The sequence below is a fragment of the Hippopotamus amphibius genome, chromosome 16 (assembly GCF_030028045.1).
Source record: "Hippopotamus amphibius kiboko isolate mHipAmp2 chromosome 16, mHipAmp2.hap2, whole genome shotgun sequence".
NCBI classification, from domain to species: domain Eukaryota; kingdom Metazoa; phylum Chordata; class Mammalia; order Artiodactyla; family Hippopotamidae; genus Hippopotamus; species Hippopotamus amphibius.
In genome coordinates, this window is record NC_080201.1 from 34,457,593 (window position 1) to 34,472,163 (window position 14,571).

The following is a 14,571-nucleotide window of genomic DNA, read 5'->3' on the forward strand; positions in this document are numbered from 1 at the left end:
GTGAGGATGCAGAGCTTCTAGAACCTTCATGTTGCTGGTGGGACTGCAAAATGACACAACCACTCAGGAAACAGGTTTGGCATAATTGAGTACAGTTGAAGCTACTCATACTCTGAGACCCAGTAATTTTGCTTCAGATAAACATGTGCACTTGGATGAAAGCATAAGAATATTCCCAGCAGCACTGATCAGGATGGCTCAAACTAGCAACGACCCAAATATACACCAATAGACCAAAAAAAAAAAAAAAAAGATAAATAATTATATATTCAAATAATGTGGCAATACAGTAGTAAAAATGAAAAACCTTTAGCTACACACACAAAAAACGGATGAATCTTATTCACATAAATTCTGAATGAAAGAAGCAAACTACCAAAACACACAAACAGTATCTGTGGCTCAATTACCATAAAATTCAAAAATGAATAAAATGAGACTATTGTTTTGAGTGATAAATTACAAAGAAAAGCAAGGAATTAATCCCCATCAAAATCAGGGGCGGAGGAATCATAGCTGGGGAGAGATACATGGTAGACTTCTCGGTGCAGGGGGAGCTGGAGAGGTTTTGATTTTTTGTCTTATCCCAGCCTCCTGCACTCCAGGCCACAGTACCGGTGGCTATAAATCACCCAATTGCCCAGAGGTTTGCCGTCCCTGGTACTTTCCGGCTGGCGTGTAGGATGCAGCTTTCCCCAGAGAAAGGCACTCTGAGTCTACCCCATCCCCATCCTCACCTGGCCCTGGCTCTGCATCCCACCAGCTCTCTGCTCCAAGCCTTGGTTTCCCCATCTGTCCATGAAGCAGGATGCCCCCATCACGCCTAGCTCATTAGGATAGGAATAATGAACATCCGACAGTTTTGGGAATTAACGTCTCAATGCCAGAGACTGTCAAGGACCCTGAGGGTCAGACAGGCTTCCGCAAGGCTGTGGGAACTGAGGTCCAGGCCCACCCCCTACCCTGCCACGTCCTGCCCAGCGGGGCAGCCTCAGGCTGTCCGTTCGCTGAGTTCACTACCATCTTTCATCAGCCAATGGGCTGGCGCGACCAGGAGCGGGTCACACAGCCTATTTCCTGTTTTCATACGGGGAACTTAGCAAAGCGGCAGCCACTGGCCTGCTCGCCCGGAGCTCTGAACAGAGAGCTGAAGGGGGCAATGTGATATTCTCTCCCCGGACCCCTGGACACGCACACGACCAGCGACCTCAGGTCAGTGTCTGATCGGAAGCTCAGCGGGCCTCTGCCCACCGGTGCCCTGAGCCCCTCCTCCTGTGACCGTCCCTCGGTACCTCTCGGGGGCAGGGGGGGAGAGAGAAGGGTTGGTGACAGGTACGCGGGGCTCCCCTTAGCGCGTTGGGGCAGAGCAGGGAGCAGCTCCTCGACCCTCCATCTCATCAATTCCTTTTGAAGTGCCAGACGCTTCTCCAACCCCTCTTGCATCTGGGGCAATAATCCACCACACCTGTGTTTCTCAAAAAGTCGTGCCAGGGAACCCCTGTATCAGCATAGGCCTCGGGACTGATGCAAAATGCAGAATCCAGGGCTCAGGCCAGCACCTGCTAGATGGGACTCTCTCATGTTGGGAGCAGGAAATCTGCTTTTTACAAGCCCTTAGCACCTCCACCTCTACCCCCACCCCAGAGGAAGTTCTGATGCACGCTCACATTTGGGAGTGTGCCCGTCCAATGTCCAGAATCTTCTGTCTCCCAGGTCAGACTAGGGTGCTGTACTCTGCTGGAGTCCCACCCCGATGGAATGTCCCCTGCAGCCCCCTCAGAGAGGTAGCATGGGCTCTGAAGGGGGCCCTGTGTCCCCATCAGAAGGCTGGACATGGCAGGCAGCCCTTGGAGGGAGAAGCGATGCTCAGGGTGCCTGGGAGGAGAGGAGGAAGGGTAACTGCTCCCGGAGCTGGATGGTGGAGGGGCTGGGAAGCTGCTGTCTGCTGGGCCAAGGACAGGCCCCCATGCCAAGAGCATCAACACTTGTCCTACTTTGTTGTAAACTCTAGAAATCTTTGCTCTGTGGGGTGTGGAGATGGGAGAGAAGGGCCCACAGAACCCCATGGACAGCTGTCCCCAAAGAGCTTCTGGAGTGACAGGATTGCTTTCCCTATTTCACAGATGGGGAAACTGAGGACTAGAGACTCCATACATGCACCAATGACAACGTTTTCCCTGACACTTTCTAGTCTCAGCCGATCCCATAAAAGAAAACCTAAGGGAGCTGGCTTTGGCTGCTGAATCTGATTTTTATTCTAAGCTCTGGGTTCATGCTTAGCTTTTCCAGGTCTTTACTGGAATACCCAGCCAAGGCCATCATTTCTGGGGTTTCACGGGGTCTCTGGGCATACAGTGCCCTGCTTCTGACCCAGCACCAGCTGCCTGATCAAGACTGCAGAGATGAAAGGGCTTGGGACCACTGAGGCCAATTCTACTCGCCATCACCCATTTTACAGATGAGATAGCTGAGGCAGGTGCATAGGAGCGCCCATAGGAATCACTGAGCCCCCAAGAGTCCTGACTACCAAAAGTTCATTGGATAAGAGAGTGTGTGGACCACTTGCTATCTTGCCTAGGCACCTACCAGAATATAGGGAACGTGTTCCTAGCCACCCATCATGTCATCAGGACAGGGTTGGTGGCCACATCTCTCAGGTGGGGAAACCGAGGCCTAGAAGTACTAAATAACTTGTCCTGACCCACAGTTGGTCAGGACAGAAGGCCTGACTCCTTAAGGGGAGAAAGCTACAGGATACTCAAGCATGTGCAGCCCTGGTCCAACCACGCCATGCTCTGTGCCTCCGTTTCCCATCTGTACAGGATGAGGCTGGATGGTGGGTCCCTGAGAGCCACCCACGGGACAGCAGCACAGAGCCGCCTGGAGAATGCCCCAGGGTTCCTTTTACCCAACCCAGCACGAGCACATTAAGAAGGAAGTCAGGTCACTTGCACCCTTGTTATTTTGAATTTCTGTGCCTAAATGGTAACCCAGCTACTCGTTCCATCCAAGCGGATGTTTTAATTGTCCCATTTTCTAATTTGTCTCAGACATTTTAACTTCTATTCCAACTTACACCTTAATTCAGTCATTTATTTCTCAAATATTTCCTAGAGCATCTATCACATGTCAGGTGATAGAGGGACTAATACGTTGTCTGGCATGTGCACAGCCCTAAACTGACACTTTGCATGATGTACCTGGCTTAACCCTCACCAGCCTCGTGAAGGTTATTGTGACCCTTTAGTAGGAAACTGAGGCCCAGAGAAGTTAAGTAACTTCCAGGCACCAGCTCATCTTTTCACTTACCTGGGTCACTTAAACTGAGCCCCAGGACTGCTGTTGCCCGCCCTCTCCTGAGTATCAGGGAGAGGATTCTGAAGTCAGACCAGCCTGCGTTCATGTCCTGCCCACCATTTACCAGCTCTTGAACCTGGGCAACTCTATGTCTCAGTTCCTTTACCATAAAATGGAGATGAAAAACTCCTACTGTGAACAGATTTGGATTAAGTGAGAGAGAGGGTGCTGAGTGCAGGGTGTGCAGCCTGCATGTCACAAGCGTTTGGCCTTGCTGGTTGGGCACACTCACCAGCCACGTGACCTTGGGCTAAACCTCAGTTTCCTCATCTGTTATTGGAGTCATGATAGATTATTGCGGGTGTCAAATCCAATAGTGGGTGTGAAGAGCCTGCGTGTATGTGAAGTGGGTATGACAAGTTGTTAGTAAATGTTTGCTTAATGTTAAAGAGAGAAAAAAGGGAAGGATACGTACCAGCCTCCCTGCTTTGGACACTGACATTGTATTTACACCTGCGATATGAAATGAAGTATTGGTTTTTCTGCACAAGCCAGTATCTTTCTCCCAAGTAATCATTGAGCTACTACCTGTGCTTAAAGTCACTTCATTTAAAAGTCAGAGCAACTCGATTGACATTGGGATGGCCAAAAGTTTCGTTCGGTTTTTTTCCTTAAGATGGCTCTAGCAGCACTTAATTGTCCTTAACTTCATTCAAAACAATTTTATTAGATTGTATGTGACAGCTGTCACATTAGCATGCATTTAAAAAAAGACATCAAAATTGGTGAATTTTGGGGTAGCCATTTTAATACTGAAGGTGGAAGAAAAAAAGCAACAGTTTCCACATATTATGCTTTATTATTTCAAGAATGGTAAAACTGCCACCGAGGGACTTCCCTGGTGGCACAGTGGTTGAGAATCCGCCTGCCAATGCAGGGGACACAGGTTCGAGCCCTGGTCCAGGAAGATCCCACATGCCGCGAGCAGCTAAGTTTGTGCACCACAACTACTGAGCCTGTGCTCTAGAGCCTTGCGAGCCACAACTACTGAGCCCACGTGCTGCAACTACTGAAGCCCACGTGCCTAGAGCCCGTGCTCTGCAGCAAGAGAAGCCACCTCAATGAGAAGCCCACGCGCCACAACAAAGAGTAGCCCCCACTCACCACAACCAGAGAAAGCCTGTGCGCAGCAACGAAGACCCAATACAGCCAATAAACAAACAAATAAATGAATAAATATATTTTAAAAACACCCACAACCGAAATGCAAAAAAAAAGATTTGTGCAGTGCTGTGGCTGATGGAACCGGTCAAAAGTGGTTTGCTAAGTTCCGTGCTGGAGATTTCCCTGGAAGATGCTCCATGGTCAGGTCGACCAGTGACGTCGATAGCAATCAAATGGAGACATTAATTGAGAACCATCAATGGTATGCCACGCGGGACACAGCTGTCACGTTCAAAATACCCAAATCAAGTGTTGAAACTCCTTTGCACCAGCTTGATTATGTGAATCGCTTTGATGTTTGGGAGCCACATAAGTGAAGGAAAAAAAAATCTTCTTGACTGCATTTCCGCGTGCGATTCTCTACTTAAACGTAATGAAAACGTCCTGTTTTTAAAACAAGTTGTGTGGTAAAGACACCCTGGACAACAATTTTGCGGTTTCTTATAAAGTAAAACATTCACTTATCCATCAATGCTGCTCCTCGAGAAAACTTATGTTAACCACACTTGTTTACACCAGCTTTATTCATCATCATGAGAAACTGGGACCAGTACAAACTTATTCCAACTGGTGAATAAACAAACTGTGGTATTACCACACAATGGAATACTACTGGGCAGTAAAAAGAACTGCGATGTAACCAAAAAAAAAAAAAAAAAAAAAGGAAAGGAAAAAGAAAATGGCAAAGTAGGGAATTCTAACATCCCATCCCTCCACAAAAGCAACAAATAAACTTTCAAAAACATCAGAATTACGTTTTTAAGAACTCTAGACTCTCATCTTCAAAACTTATAACACCTGGGGAATGCTTATTGAAGCATTAATGAATGCTTAATGAAGCTGCTGGATTTTAGCAACGTGCTGCGGCATTTTAACTTTCCTGCTTCTTCTCCTCCCATCTCGGGCTTGGAAGCATCGAGAAGGCAGCAGCAGGTTGCTGCTTGTTGCTGGTACTAGAGGGATCCCTGCGAACCTATTCCTATTGTGTTGGTGTGTTTTGACCTGTCTGGTGGCTCCCAGAAAGAATAACAACAAATTACACTTCCTGCTTCAGAGCCTTCCAGACCTGAAGCAGCTTCCCCTGAAGACACTTGTCAAAAGCATTTAGAGGCAAATGAATTCACCGCAAATGTATTCCCTGCAGTCGCTGGGGAAAGGGGTAACATTTTGGGCAAGCAATAGAAAAAAGCCTACGAAGACAATATTTAAGAGAATACAAACTTTGAAAATCCCCTGCCTATACTGGAGAATCTAGAAATGTGTGCCTGCCCAGGGCTTGTACTCAGAAAAGACCTGAGCAGTCCTAAACTATCACCTCTGGCTGACCTTTAAGGTATGCGCAAACAGGAAGAAGGGTGAATGCAGAGGTGTAAAGGACCTCGCTAAGCATTGAAGGAGTGCCCCAACACAAAATCAATCTGCAAAAGACTGAGAGAATTTTTTTTCTTCAGTCATTTAAGGAAATCTCTGTCAAATACCGAGCTAAGCACTAAGCTAACAATACATCATCTCGAGTGGCCACACATAACAAAGAATACACACTTTCCAGAAACTGTTTACAAAAGTCACTAAACAAAAAACAATCCAGAACAAGTATCAACAATAAATTCTGGGAAGGGAGGAAAATCTGACTTCTAGAGTTGGCATCATAAGATTCAAAATGTCTGGTGTATGACAAAAAGAAAAATTATGGGGCATGAAAAGACACAAGAAAGTATGGTCTGGGGGGAAATACATAGAAAAGAAACTGTCCCTGAGGAAGCTGAGTCATTTTTTTTCCTTTTTTTTTTAAGAACTTTTATTGAGATATAATCGACATACAATAAACTGCATATATTTAAAGTGTAAAACATAAAATAAAATAAATAAAACAAATTGTGGGGACTTCCCTGGTGGCACAGTGGTTAAGAATCTGTCTGTCAATGCAGGGGACACGGGTTCGAGCCCTGGTCTGGGAAGATCCCACATGCTGTGGAGCAACTAAGCCCGTGTGCCACAACTACTGAGCCTGTGCTCTAGAGCCCACGTGCCACAACTACTGAGCCCATGCACCACAATTACTGAAGCCTGCTCACATAGAGCCCGTGCTCCCCAGCAAGAGAAGCCATCACAATGAGAAGCCTGTGCACCGCAAAGAAGAGTAGCCCCTGCTCCCCACAACTAGAGAAAGCCTGTGCACAGCAGCAAAGACCCAACACAGCCAAAAATAAATAAATAAATACAGTTCAAAAAAATAAAAAATTAAAACAAATTGTGACGGTTGATGAAAAGCAGATACTATATAATAATGTGGAATGGAAGAGATCGTGGGGCAATCAAAATAAACCACCACCAATCACACCAAAGGCCAGTCTTCACCTGAAGAAGGTGATGTTGTGTATATGGTGGGATTGGAAGGGAGTCCTCCACTATGAGATCCTTCTGGAACACCAAACGATTAACTCCAACAAGTACTACTCCCAATTAGACCAACTGAAAGCAGCACTTGACGAAAAGCGTGCAGAATTAGTCAACAGAAAGTGTATAATCTTCCATCAGGATAATGCAAGATCGCATGTTTCTTTGATGACCAGGAAAAAACTGTTACAGCTTGGCTGGGAAGTTTTGATTCATCTTCCGTATTCACCAGACATCGCACCTTCGGATTTCCATTTATTTCCGTCTTTACAAAATTCTCTTAATGGAAAAGATTTCCATTCCCTGGAAGACTGTAGAAGGCACCTGGAACAGTTCTTTGCTCAAAAAGATAAAAGTTTGGGGAAGATGGAATTATGAAGTTGCCTGAAAAATGGCAGACGGTAGTGGAAGAAAAGGGTGACTACATGGTTCAATAAAGTTCTTGGTGAAAATGAAAAATGTGTCTTTTATCTGTACTTAAAAATCGAAGGCACTTCTTGGCCAACCCAATATAAGGATCCAACTATAAGAGAAGGTTCTGCTCAGCCTTGGAGTCAACAGTCCAGCAAAGGGCCAGACCGAGGTTTAGCATCTGGCAGTTGGGCGGATGGCTAGGTGGGCAGTGGAGGGCTCAACAGTGGGGACGATGGGCACCTCAGGACCTACCAAGAACCCCAACAAGAGTGGGCACTCACTGTTCTCTCTTGTTTTCCTCGCAGCCTCAGAGCATGGCAAGTCCTGAGCACCCCCAGAACCCTGGATGGAAAAGACCCATATCCCAGTGCATGGCAAGGACCGAGCCGAAAGCATCAGCCCCTGGCCCAGACCTCCCATGTCCAGGACCTGAAGAGCACTTAGGTGGGCTTGAAGCTTGGGGCTTGGTTGGGGGGGAAAGAGGTTTGAAGACATTTGAAATACAAATGTGCATACTTCAGTGGATGCCACACGAAACAAGGCAGCTCATTTGACTTGGGTTATCCCAAAGTAGACACTGAGACAAGGATTTGGTGCAGGTGGTTTCTCCAGGAGATGATACCAGGAGGTATGGCAGGGGAGTGGGAAACTGAGGAAAGGAAGGGCAGGAAGCCACTACAGGGTGTCAATGAAAATAATACCACTGTGGGCAACTGGGGCTCCGTCCCAATGGGGGTCCTCTGGGAGACCGTACGGAGTACACCTCAGAGTCGTCCCATCCCAGAGGCAAGGAGGCCTGGCTGCTATCCACTGGTCCCATGCTCCATCGGCAGAGGGGTGCTCTACAACACGCTGCAATGGCCCGAGAAAGCCCTCAGGGGGAGAGTCCCAGGTGTTTCCAATAGAAGCCAGTGGGATGTGTCCCGAACAGTGAGTGCCATTAAGGGGCACGGCCAGGCACGGACAGTGTCTTCTATAGTGCCGCCTCCTGGAGCAAACGTCTGTCATATTCATGCACCCCTCCAAGACGTGCTGCTGGACCACCTGCTCTTTTCCTGGCCTTATGCAGGCACCGGGGAAACAGGAGCAATCAAACACCGCACTGACCCTCAGGTTTAGTAAGGAAACGGATCCGTACAAAATAATTTAAGATGCCACGGAAAAGGCTACAGGGACGAGGTGGGAGGCTGTTATTCTAACAACGAGGGCGGTTGAAGTGCTATGTGGGCTAGGTCTTGAAGGACACACTGGAGAAGGGCTCCTGGGACACATGTCCCTTGAAATATTATAACATGCACAGTGGTTTGTACATTTGTGGGGAGGAAGGATTCTAATCTTTCCCAAGATTCTCAGAATGGCCCAGAGCGCAAGTGAGGTTTAAGAAACGCTGTTACTTTGCCAGGCAGGGAAAGAGGAGGATGGCATTTGAGGCAGAAGTGTCATGTGTAGGAAAAAGCAGGGAGTGTGGGAAATGAGATGAGAGAGGAGGGGACGGCCAAGCTGAGCCTGGATCCCAGCATCCTCACAGCTCCCCCCGCCATCCACTGGTGTGAGCTCAGCAGGCCAGCCGTGACCTGTAGGGAAAGTGAAGTCAGGGCTGTAGGGAAAGTGGAAACCAACCAGCCACATCCCTGCTCTTCAGGAGCACAGAATTTCACAACAGCCAGAAGTGGGTGATGCACCACAAACACACTGAGTTTCACAACCAAGAAGCCAGCTGGGCATGCTGGGCTGTTCCAGGGTTGTCCGTGGTGGGATGGATTCAGCCAGGTTGGGCACAGGGGCCTGGCTGATGCCCGACTGGGCCTATCCATGGTGGGGTGGGGGGGGGGCGATATTCACAGCGCTTCCAGATTCCCACGGCTCATCCCAGACAGACCTGGCCATCTCCCCAAGCCCTTGCCCCCAAAGCGCACTGACCTGTGCTAGTCCTTAAGCACGTGGCCCTTCCAGATGCCCACGGCAGCCCGAGCTCCAACTCCAGCATGACCACTCGGGAGCTGCAGGAGTACTGGCGGACCCAGAAACGCTGCTGGAAGCACGTCAAACTGCTCTTCGAGATCACTTCTGCCCACATCGAGGAGAGGAGAGTCTCCAAGTTTGTGGTAAGCGGAGCCCAGAAAGTGATGGCCTGCCTTCACTGCCTCCTTCCTGGCCCTGGGCAGGGCTGGGGGGTCCTCAGTCTCCCTAACCAGGAGATGGATTGACACACTTTAATTCACAGAGTTCTGCTGGCAAAAACTGGTCCAAAAGTAAGATTTCACGCTCAGCACCGTGAGGATTGGGAGAGTTAAGGTCCTCAATCCTAAGAAGCAAACGGTCCAGGTTAATCCCATGTTATCCGGTATTATCAGTATCCTTTCTTCATTGTTTTTGATATCCTCGTTTCATTTTTATTATTGTTTACCAATTTTCTTCTTTAAATTGGGTCACTTTTTAAGAACACTGAATAGGTTTATTTCAAAGGGAAATAAATGGAAAACCAGTATCACACGGCATAAGAAAAGGTCATTATAAAAGTAAATACAGGGAAAGCTCAGGGCTGTTACTAAACTCTAGCTGGTTACCGTGGCTGTGGAAAGCTGGGCTTGGGGCTGATTTCTGTGTTAAAATGGAATTTCAGCCTATGCTGGGGGAGAGGTTAATGACTATGGAAGAACCTCACAGCCTTTCTTTGCCCCCCACCCCCCCTTAAAGGCAGTAATAATAACAATAGCTGACACTGAGTGCTGACTGCACTTCACGGTGCATTAACTCATTTAATCCTCACCCAGTGAGGCAGGCACCTTTCCTACCCTCACTCTGTGGCTGAGAAAACTGAGGCTCAGAGAGGTTAAAGTACGTACCTAAAACCACACAGGCTAGACCGTCTGTGCCCTTAATTAGCATTCTTTTGAAAGAGAGAAGAAAATAATTTTCTTAATACATAACATCACTGCCAGTATATCATCTAAAACCATCTTCCAGGAGCTCCACACCTGGAAAACACAGATCTTATTAATCCAAGCCTCCCAGTTCAGGAACCTGAGGCCCAGTTTTGACCCCGTAAAAGCAAGAGCTTCCCCAGGCCCTCTGCAGGCCGGTTCCCCTGCGCGCCTTCTGCCCCAGGATGCCTCCGCAGCGCTGTTTGTTATTCTCTGGTTGACTCCTGTCACGATTCGGTCTTACAGCTCAGCCAACACTGATGGCAATTTAAAACAGAACTGCAGGCAACGATCACCCATTTCCAGGGCGTGCTTTAAATGATGACCATCCTTATTTTCTTTCCCGGGCTCTCTGTGTCAGTTCAAACCCTCCGTGAGGATGTAGTCAAAGGCGCTCTCTCTTTGCACCGCAGATGTACCAAATCGTCGTCATCCAGACCGGGAGTTTTGACAGCAACAAAGCCATCCTGGAAAGGCGTTATTCAGACTTCGAGAGGCTCCAGAAAAAACTCCTGAAGACTTTCCGGGAAGAGATCGAAGATGTCGTCTTCCCCAAAAAGCACCTGATGGGGAACTTCAGCGAGGAGATGATCTCGGAGCGCAAGCTGGCCCTCAAAGAGTACCTGAGCCTGCTCTACGCCATCCGCTGCGTGCGCCGCTCGCGCGAGTTCATCGATTTCCTCACGCGGCCAGAGCTGAGGGAGGCCTTCGGCTGCCTGCGCGCCGGGCAGTACACCAAGGCCCTGGACATCCTGGTGCGCGTGGTGCCGCTGCAGGAGAAGCTGACGTCCCACTGCCCCGCGATGGTGGTGCCGTCCCTGTGCGCCATGCTGGTGTGCCACCGCGACCTGGAGCGCCCCGCCGAGGCCTTCGCCGCCGGGGAGAGGGCCCTGCAGTGCCTGCAGGCCCGGGAGGGCCACCGTTACTACGCCCCGCTGCTGGGCGCCATGGCCCGCCTGGCCTACACGCTGGGCAAGGACTTCGTGTCCCTGCAGAAGAGGCTGGAGGAGAACCAGCTCCGGAAGCCCGCCTCCCGGGGCTTCACCCTGAAGGAACTCACCGTCCAAGAGTATCTGTACTGAGCCGCTCTCTGGGGACACTGGAGATTGGGGGTCGCCATCGCTCAGGGCGCGGTTTGGGGTTGATTTTAAGCAGGAAGAGCCAGTTTGGGCTCCAGCTTGCGGGGTGACTCTGAACAAGCCCCTCCTCTGGACCACCGTGTCCTCATCTCTGCTGAATGGAGATGCTTCTGGGCATGCTTGGAAACCTCTGCTTGTGCCCTGTGAGCCTTTGATGCCAGGCCCACTTCATCTCAAAACCACACACTCAGCTGCCAAAACGCTGCAGAGTCACGTCCACCTTACTGGTGTTTCTGTTGGTAGCTGGAGGAGAGGTCTACAGTGCACATGGCAGACAAAGCTTAATCCGCTTGCGCAGACACATGTCTCTTTAGCTGTCCTGAGTCTTTTCTCTTGGCTCCTCCCCCTGGACCTTGCTGGCAAATATTCTTGCCTATGATTCTAAGTATTGTAGTTCTTCCCTCTTCGGTGTAGGCCCAACTCAGCAAAGCGAAAGGTCACCCTACTGCTTCTCAAGGCCAGCTTTCCCCCAGAATGGGCTGAATGTCATCCTTCGGAGGGTGAGAGGACCCTGGGCTAGAACCAGCCATCACTGCCTGGGGTGGGTTTTCATTTGTAAGGCATCTGTCCCTTGAATGGCCTTTCTGGATTACGTAGACATAGCCCTGAAGGGAGGTGGGACCTCTGGGTAGAAGAGATTGAATGCTCGGTACCTCTGCATTTGAAGGACAATGGCTTGGGATGCCCTTAACTGAAGTCTGCTGTCAGGCTCCCAAGTGAAGTGGATTCTGGACCCATGACCTGGGTTCAGCACAGGGCCAGGAGCTGATGGTACAGGCTGGTTTGGGCCCCATATGCCTGTGAGGCTAGTAGTCAGCAGACCTAAACCATGTGGCTGAGCTTATCAGGGTCAACTAAAGAGGCTGTGACTTGGGAACCTTAATGCGGGGCACCACGTTGGCCTGAGCAGAATCTGGCTTAGCAAAGGGTCCCTGTAGCTCTGGACGGGCATTCGCTGAACTGCACAGAAAATCTTCAACAGCGACACCGTGTGGCAACACCTGGAGTGCCCCAACCAGGCTCCTTCCTGGAGGTTAGACACAGACTGACACCTTCAGACAAAGAAAGCCTTCAAGTATCTCGCTTTACTGCCGGAGAAGGACACTTCAAGTGGTAGAGACTGGATTTCTTGGAAATCTGGGCATGTGGAAAATTAAAGTGTTAAATGGAAAAATAAAAAGAGCTGCGATTCTTTTGTAATGGTAAAGGAGATCATTGATTTTACACGTTCTTTCCTCAAATATAAAATGCTATCAACCGTTAGATGCACCAGATATTCACTAGGAAAGGAAAGAATGCCCAATGTGGGAAGTTTAGTAGGAGTTTCCAGCAAAAAGCTGGAGAGCAAAGAGTTATTCCCCAACGCAACAGTCCACGTGGAATAAACCTGCCTAGTAGAAAGGGAAAGCCAGGAAAGGCATGAAGCAGATTTGGCACTGAGTGGAGGGTGGGGAAGCTAGAGTGTGAACTGCACACTGGTGCTCACCCAGGTTTGGGGTCTAAATGCACAGTGTGGTCCAAGATTGTCAAGCAGAGAAGTCGTGGTAAAGAGGTTTCAAATGCATGTGTTTCAGCCATCATGCACCACAGATGCAAATTCTCTCTGAAGGAAGTCAACATAGATCCAGGCCAGTGAGATGAAGATGCCATTGACTTTGGAGGTGTTAACAGGTGTGTGCGGGGATGCTATGCATCTCAAAGTCACATATAGATGGTGTACATTTGTATGGTGTAGAAACAGAGGAAGAAACCTTACGCAAGGTACAAGGGACCTCAGAAATCATGGAGGAGTTCCTATCAGTGTCCTTAAAGAAGGGCTGGGTACCACAGAGTAAGGAAAGGGTTTTACTCGGGCTTCTGAAAAGGGCCCGCCCACAAAGCACAGCTTCAGGACTCTCACACTAGGTGCTGCTCTCCCAGTTCTTCTGACGGCCTTGCCCCATGGGTCCACTGGTGTTTCTTCTGGCCACACACACTGTCTTCATCCACTCTGGGTGTCCAGTGGCCTGGGATGACCTACAGTGGCCATCTCCAGACATCTCCCTTTGCTACAGAAATCCGAGACCTACTCATTTCTTGGGTTCCTGGAACAAGTCCTTGAATTCCTCAACCCCTTCCTCCAGGAAGCTTGCCTTGTGGTCCACTGCGGCCCCACCAGGGTACCCCACGTCTCTGTTTGCCTGGATCCTCTCCCACCCCCACGGTATTGCTAAATCTTTCTTTCCAGGGGACTCTGGGGTGATGGAAGCTGGGGTTGGACCCTCTTCTCCTTACTTCTCCAAAGTTGAGCCCACAGGACAGGTGAGGGGCACTTGCCCTCCATACTCAGGGTGGGGACCCAAACCAGAAGCATCAGGGTCACCTGGAGCTTATGAGACATGCAGAATTTCAGGCCCCACCCTAGACCTTCTGAACCTGAATCTGCACGTGAACAGGATTCCCCCACCCACCTTCCCCTTCCTGCCCCTCGAAGGTGCTCCCTCTGTAGGCAGGTTAAAAGTTGAGAATCGACTTGAAGGTGCCTGGATGAAAATCATCCACAGAGCCTGGGCAGTCTGCTGGCTGGGTTCCTCCCTGCCCCATCTCCTCCCAGCTCAGGCCCTCACCGGTACTCGGGCCGCAGAGCTCTTGGTGGGAGCACCATGCCAGCCACACCCACACCAGAGAATCTGCACTGGGCACTCGGCCCCGGAGCCTGTGGGGGGCCCGTTCAGTCGAAGGTCTGCTCCAGTAGCCTCTCCCTTCTGCGGGCTGTGACACAGAGGCCCGTGACACAAGCCAAAAGTCTCCGTTTGGACAGGATTCATCATCCTTATGAGACCGCATGCCTGGGAGGCTGGCAGGTCTCTTACCCCAAGCCAGGATGGGGAAATGGTACTACCAGTGGCTCCCCAGCACTTTCAGAACCCGACTGTGTGTCTAGGGCTTCCCTGATTACTGTCAGCCCAGCTCTGCCCAAGAGATGCTCTTATCTTGTTAACAGACAAGGACACAGACACCCTGAGAGGTTAAGTGACTTGCCAAGGTCACATAACCAAAAAAGGGTAAAGCAGGAAATTAAGTGCAGGCCTGTGTGACCCCCAGCCTGTGCTTTCCTCCCTGAGCCCCACATTGGAGGACTGGGAGGAGAGGGTTGCAGATATGTCCCTGGGGATATGTCCCTTAAAAGTCATTTT

General features: G+C 49.7%; 1 protein-coding gene across 1 annotated transcript; it reads left to right on the plus strand.

Moving 5' to 3' along the window:
- The first annotated feature begins 1,104 nt into the window (after positions 1 to 1,104).
- On the plus strand, positions 1,105 to 12,577 carry SNX20 (sorting nexin 20). Its single transcript, XM_057712227.1, has 4 exons — positions 1,105 to 1,212; positions 7,638 to 7,776; positions 9,286 to 9,437; positions 10,670 to 12,577. Exons 2-4 carry the CDS (start codon positions 7,647 to 7,649, stop codon positions 11,336 to 11,338), a joined length of 951 nt encoding a protein of 316 aa, XP_057568210.1. The 5' UTR covers positions 1,105 to 1,212; positions 7,638 to 7,646; the 3' UTR covers positions 11,339 to 12,577.
- Positions 12,578 to 14,571: the final 1,994 nt, after the last annotated feature.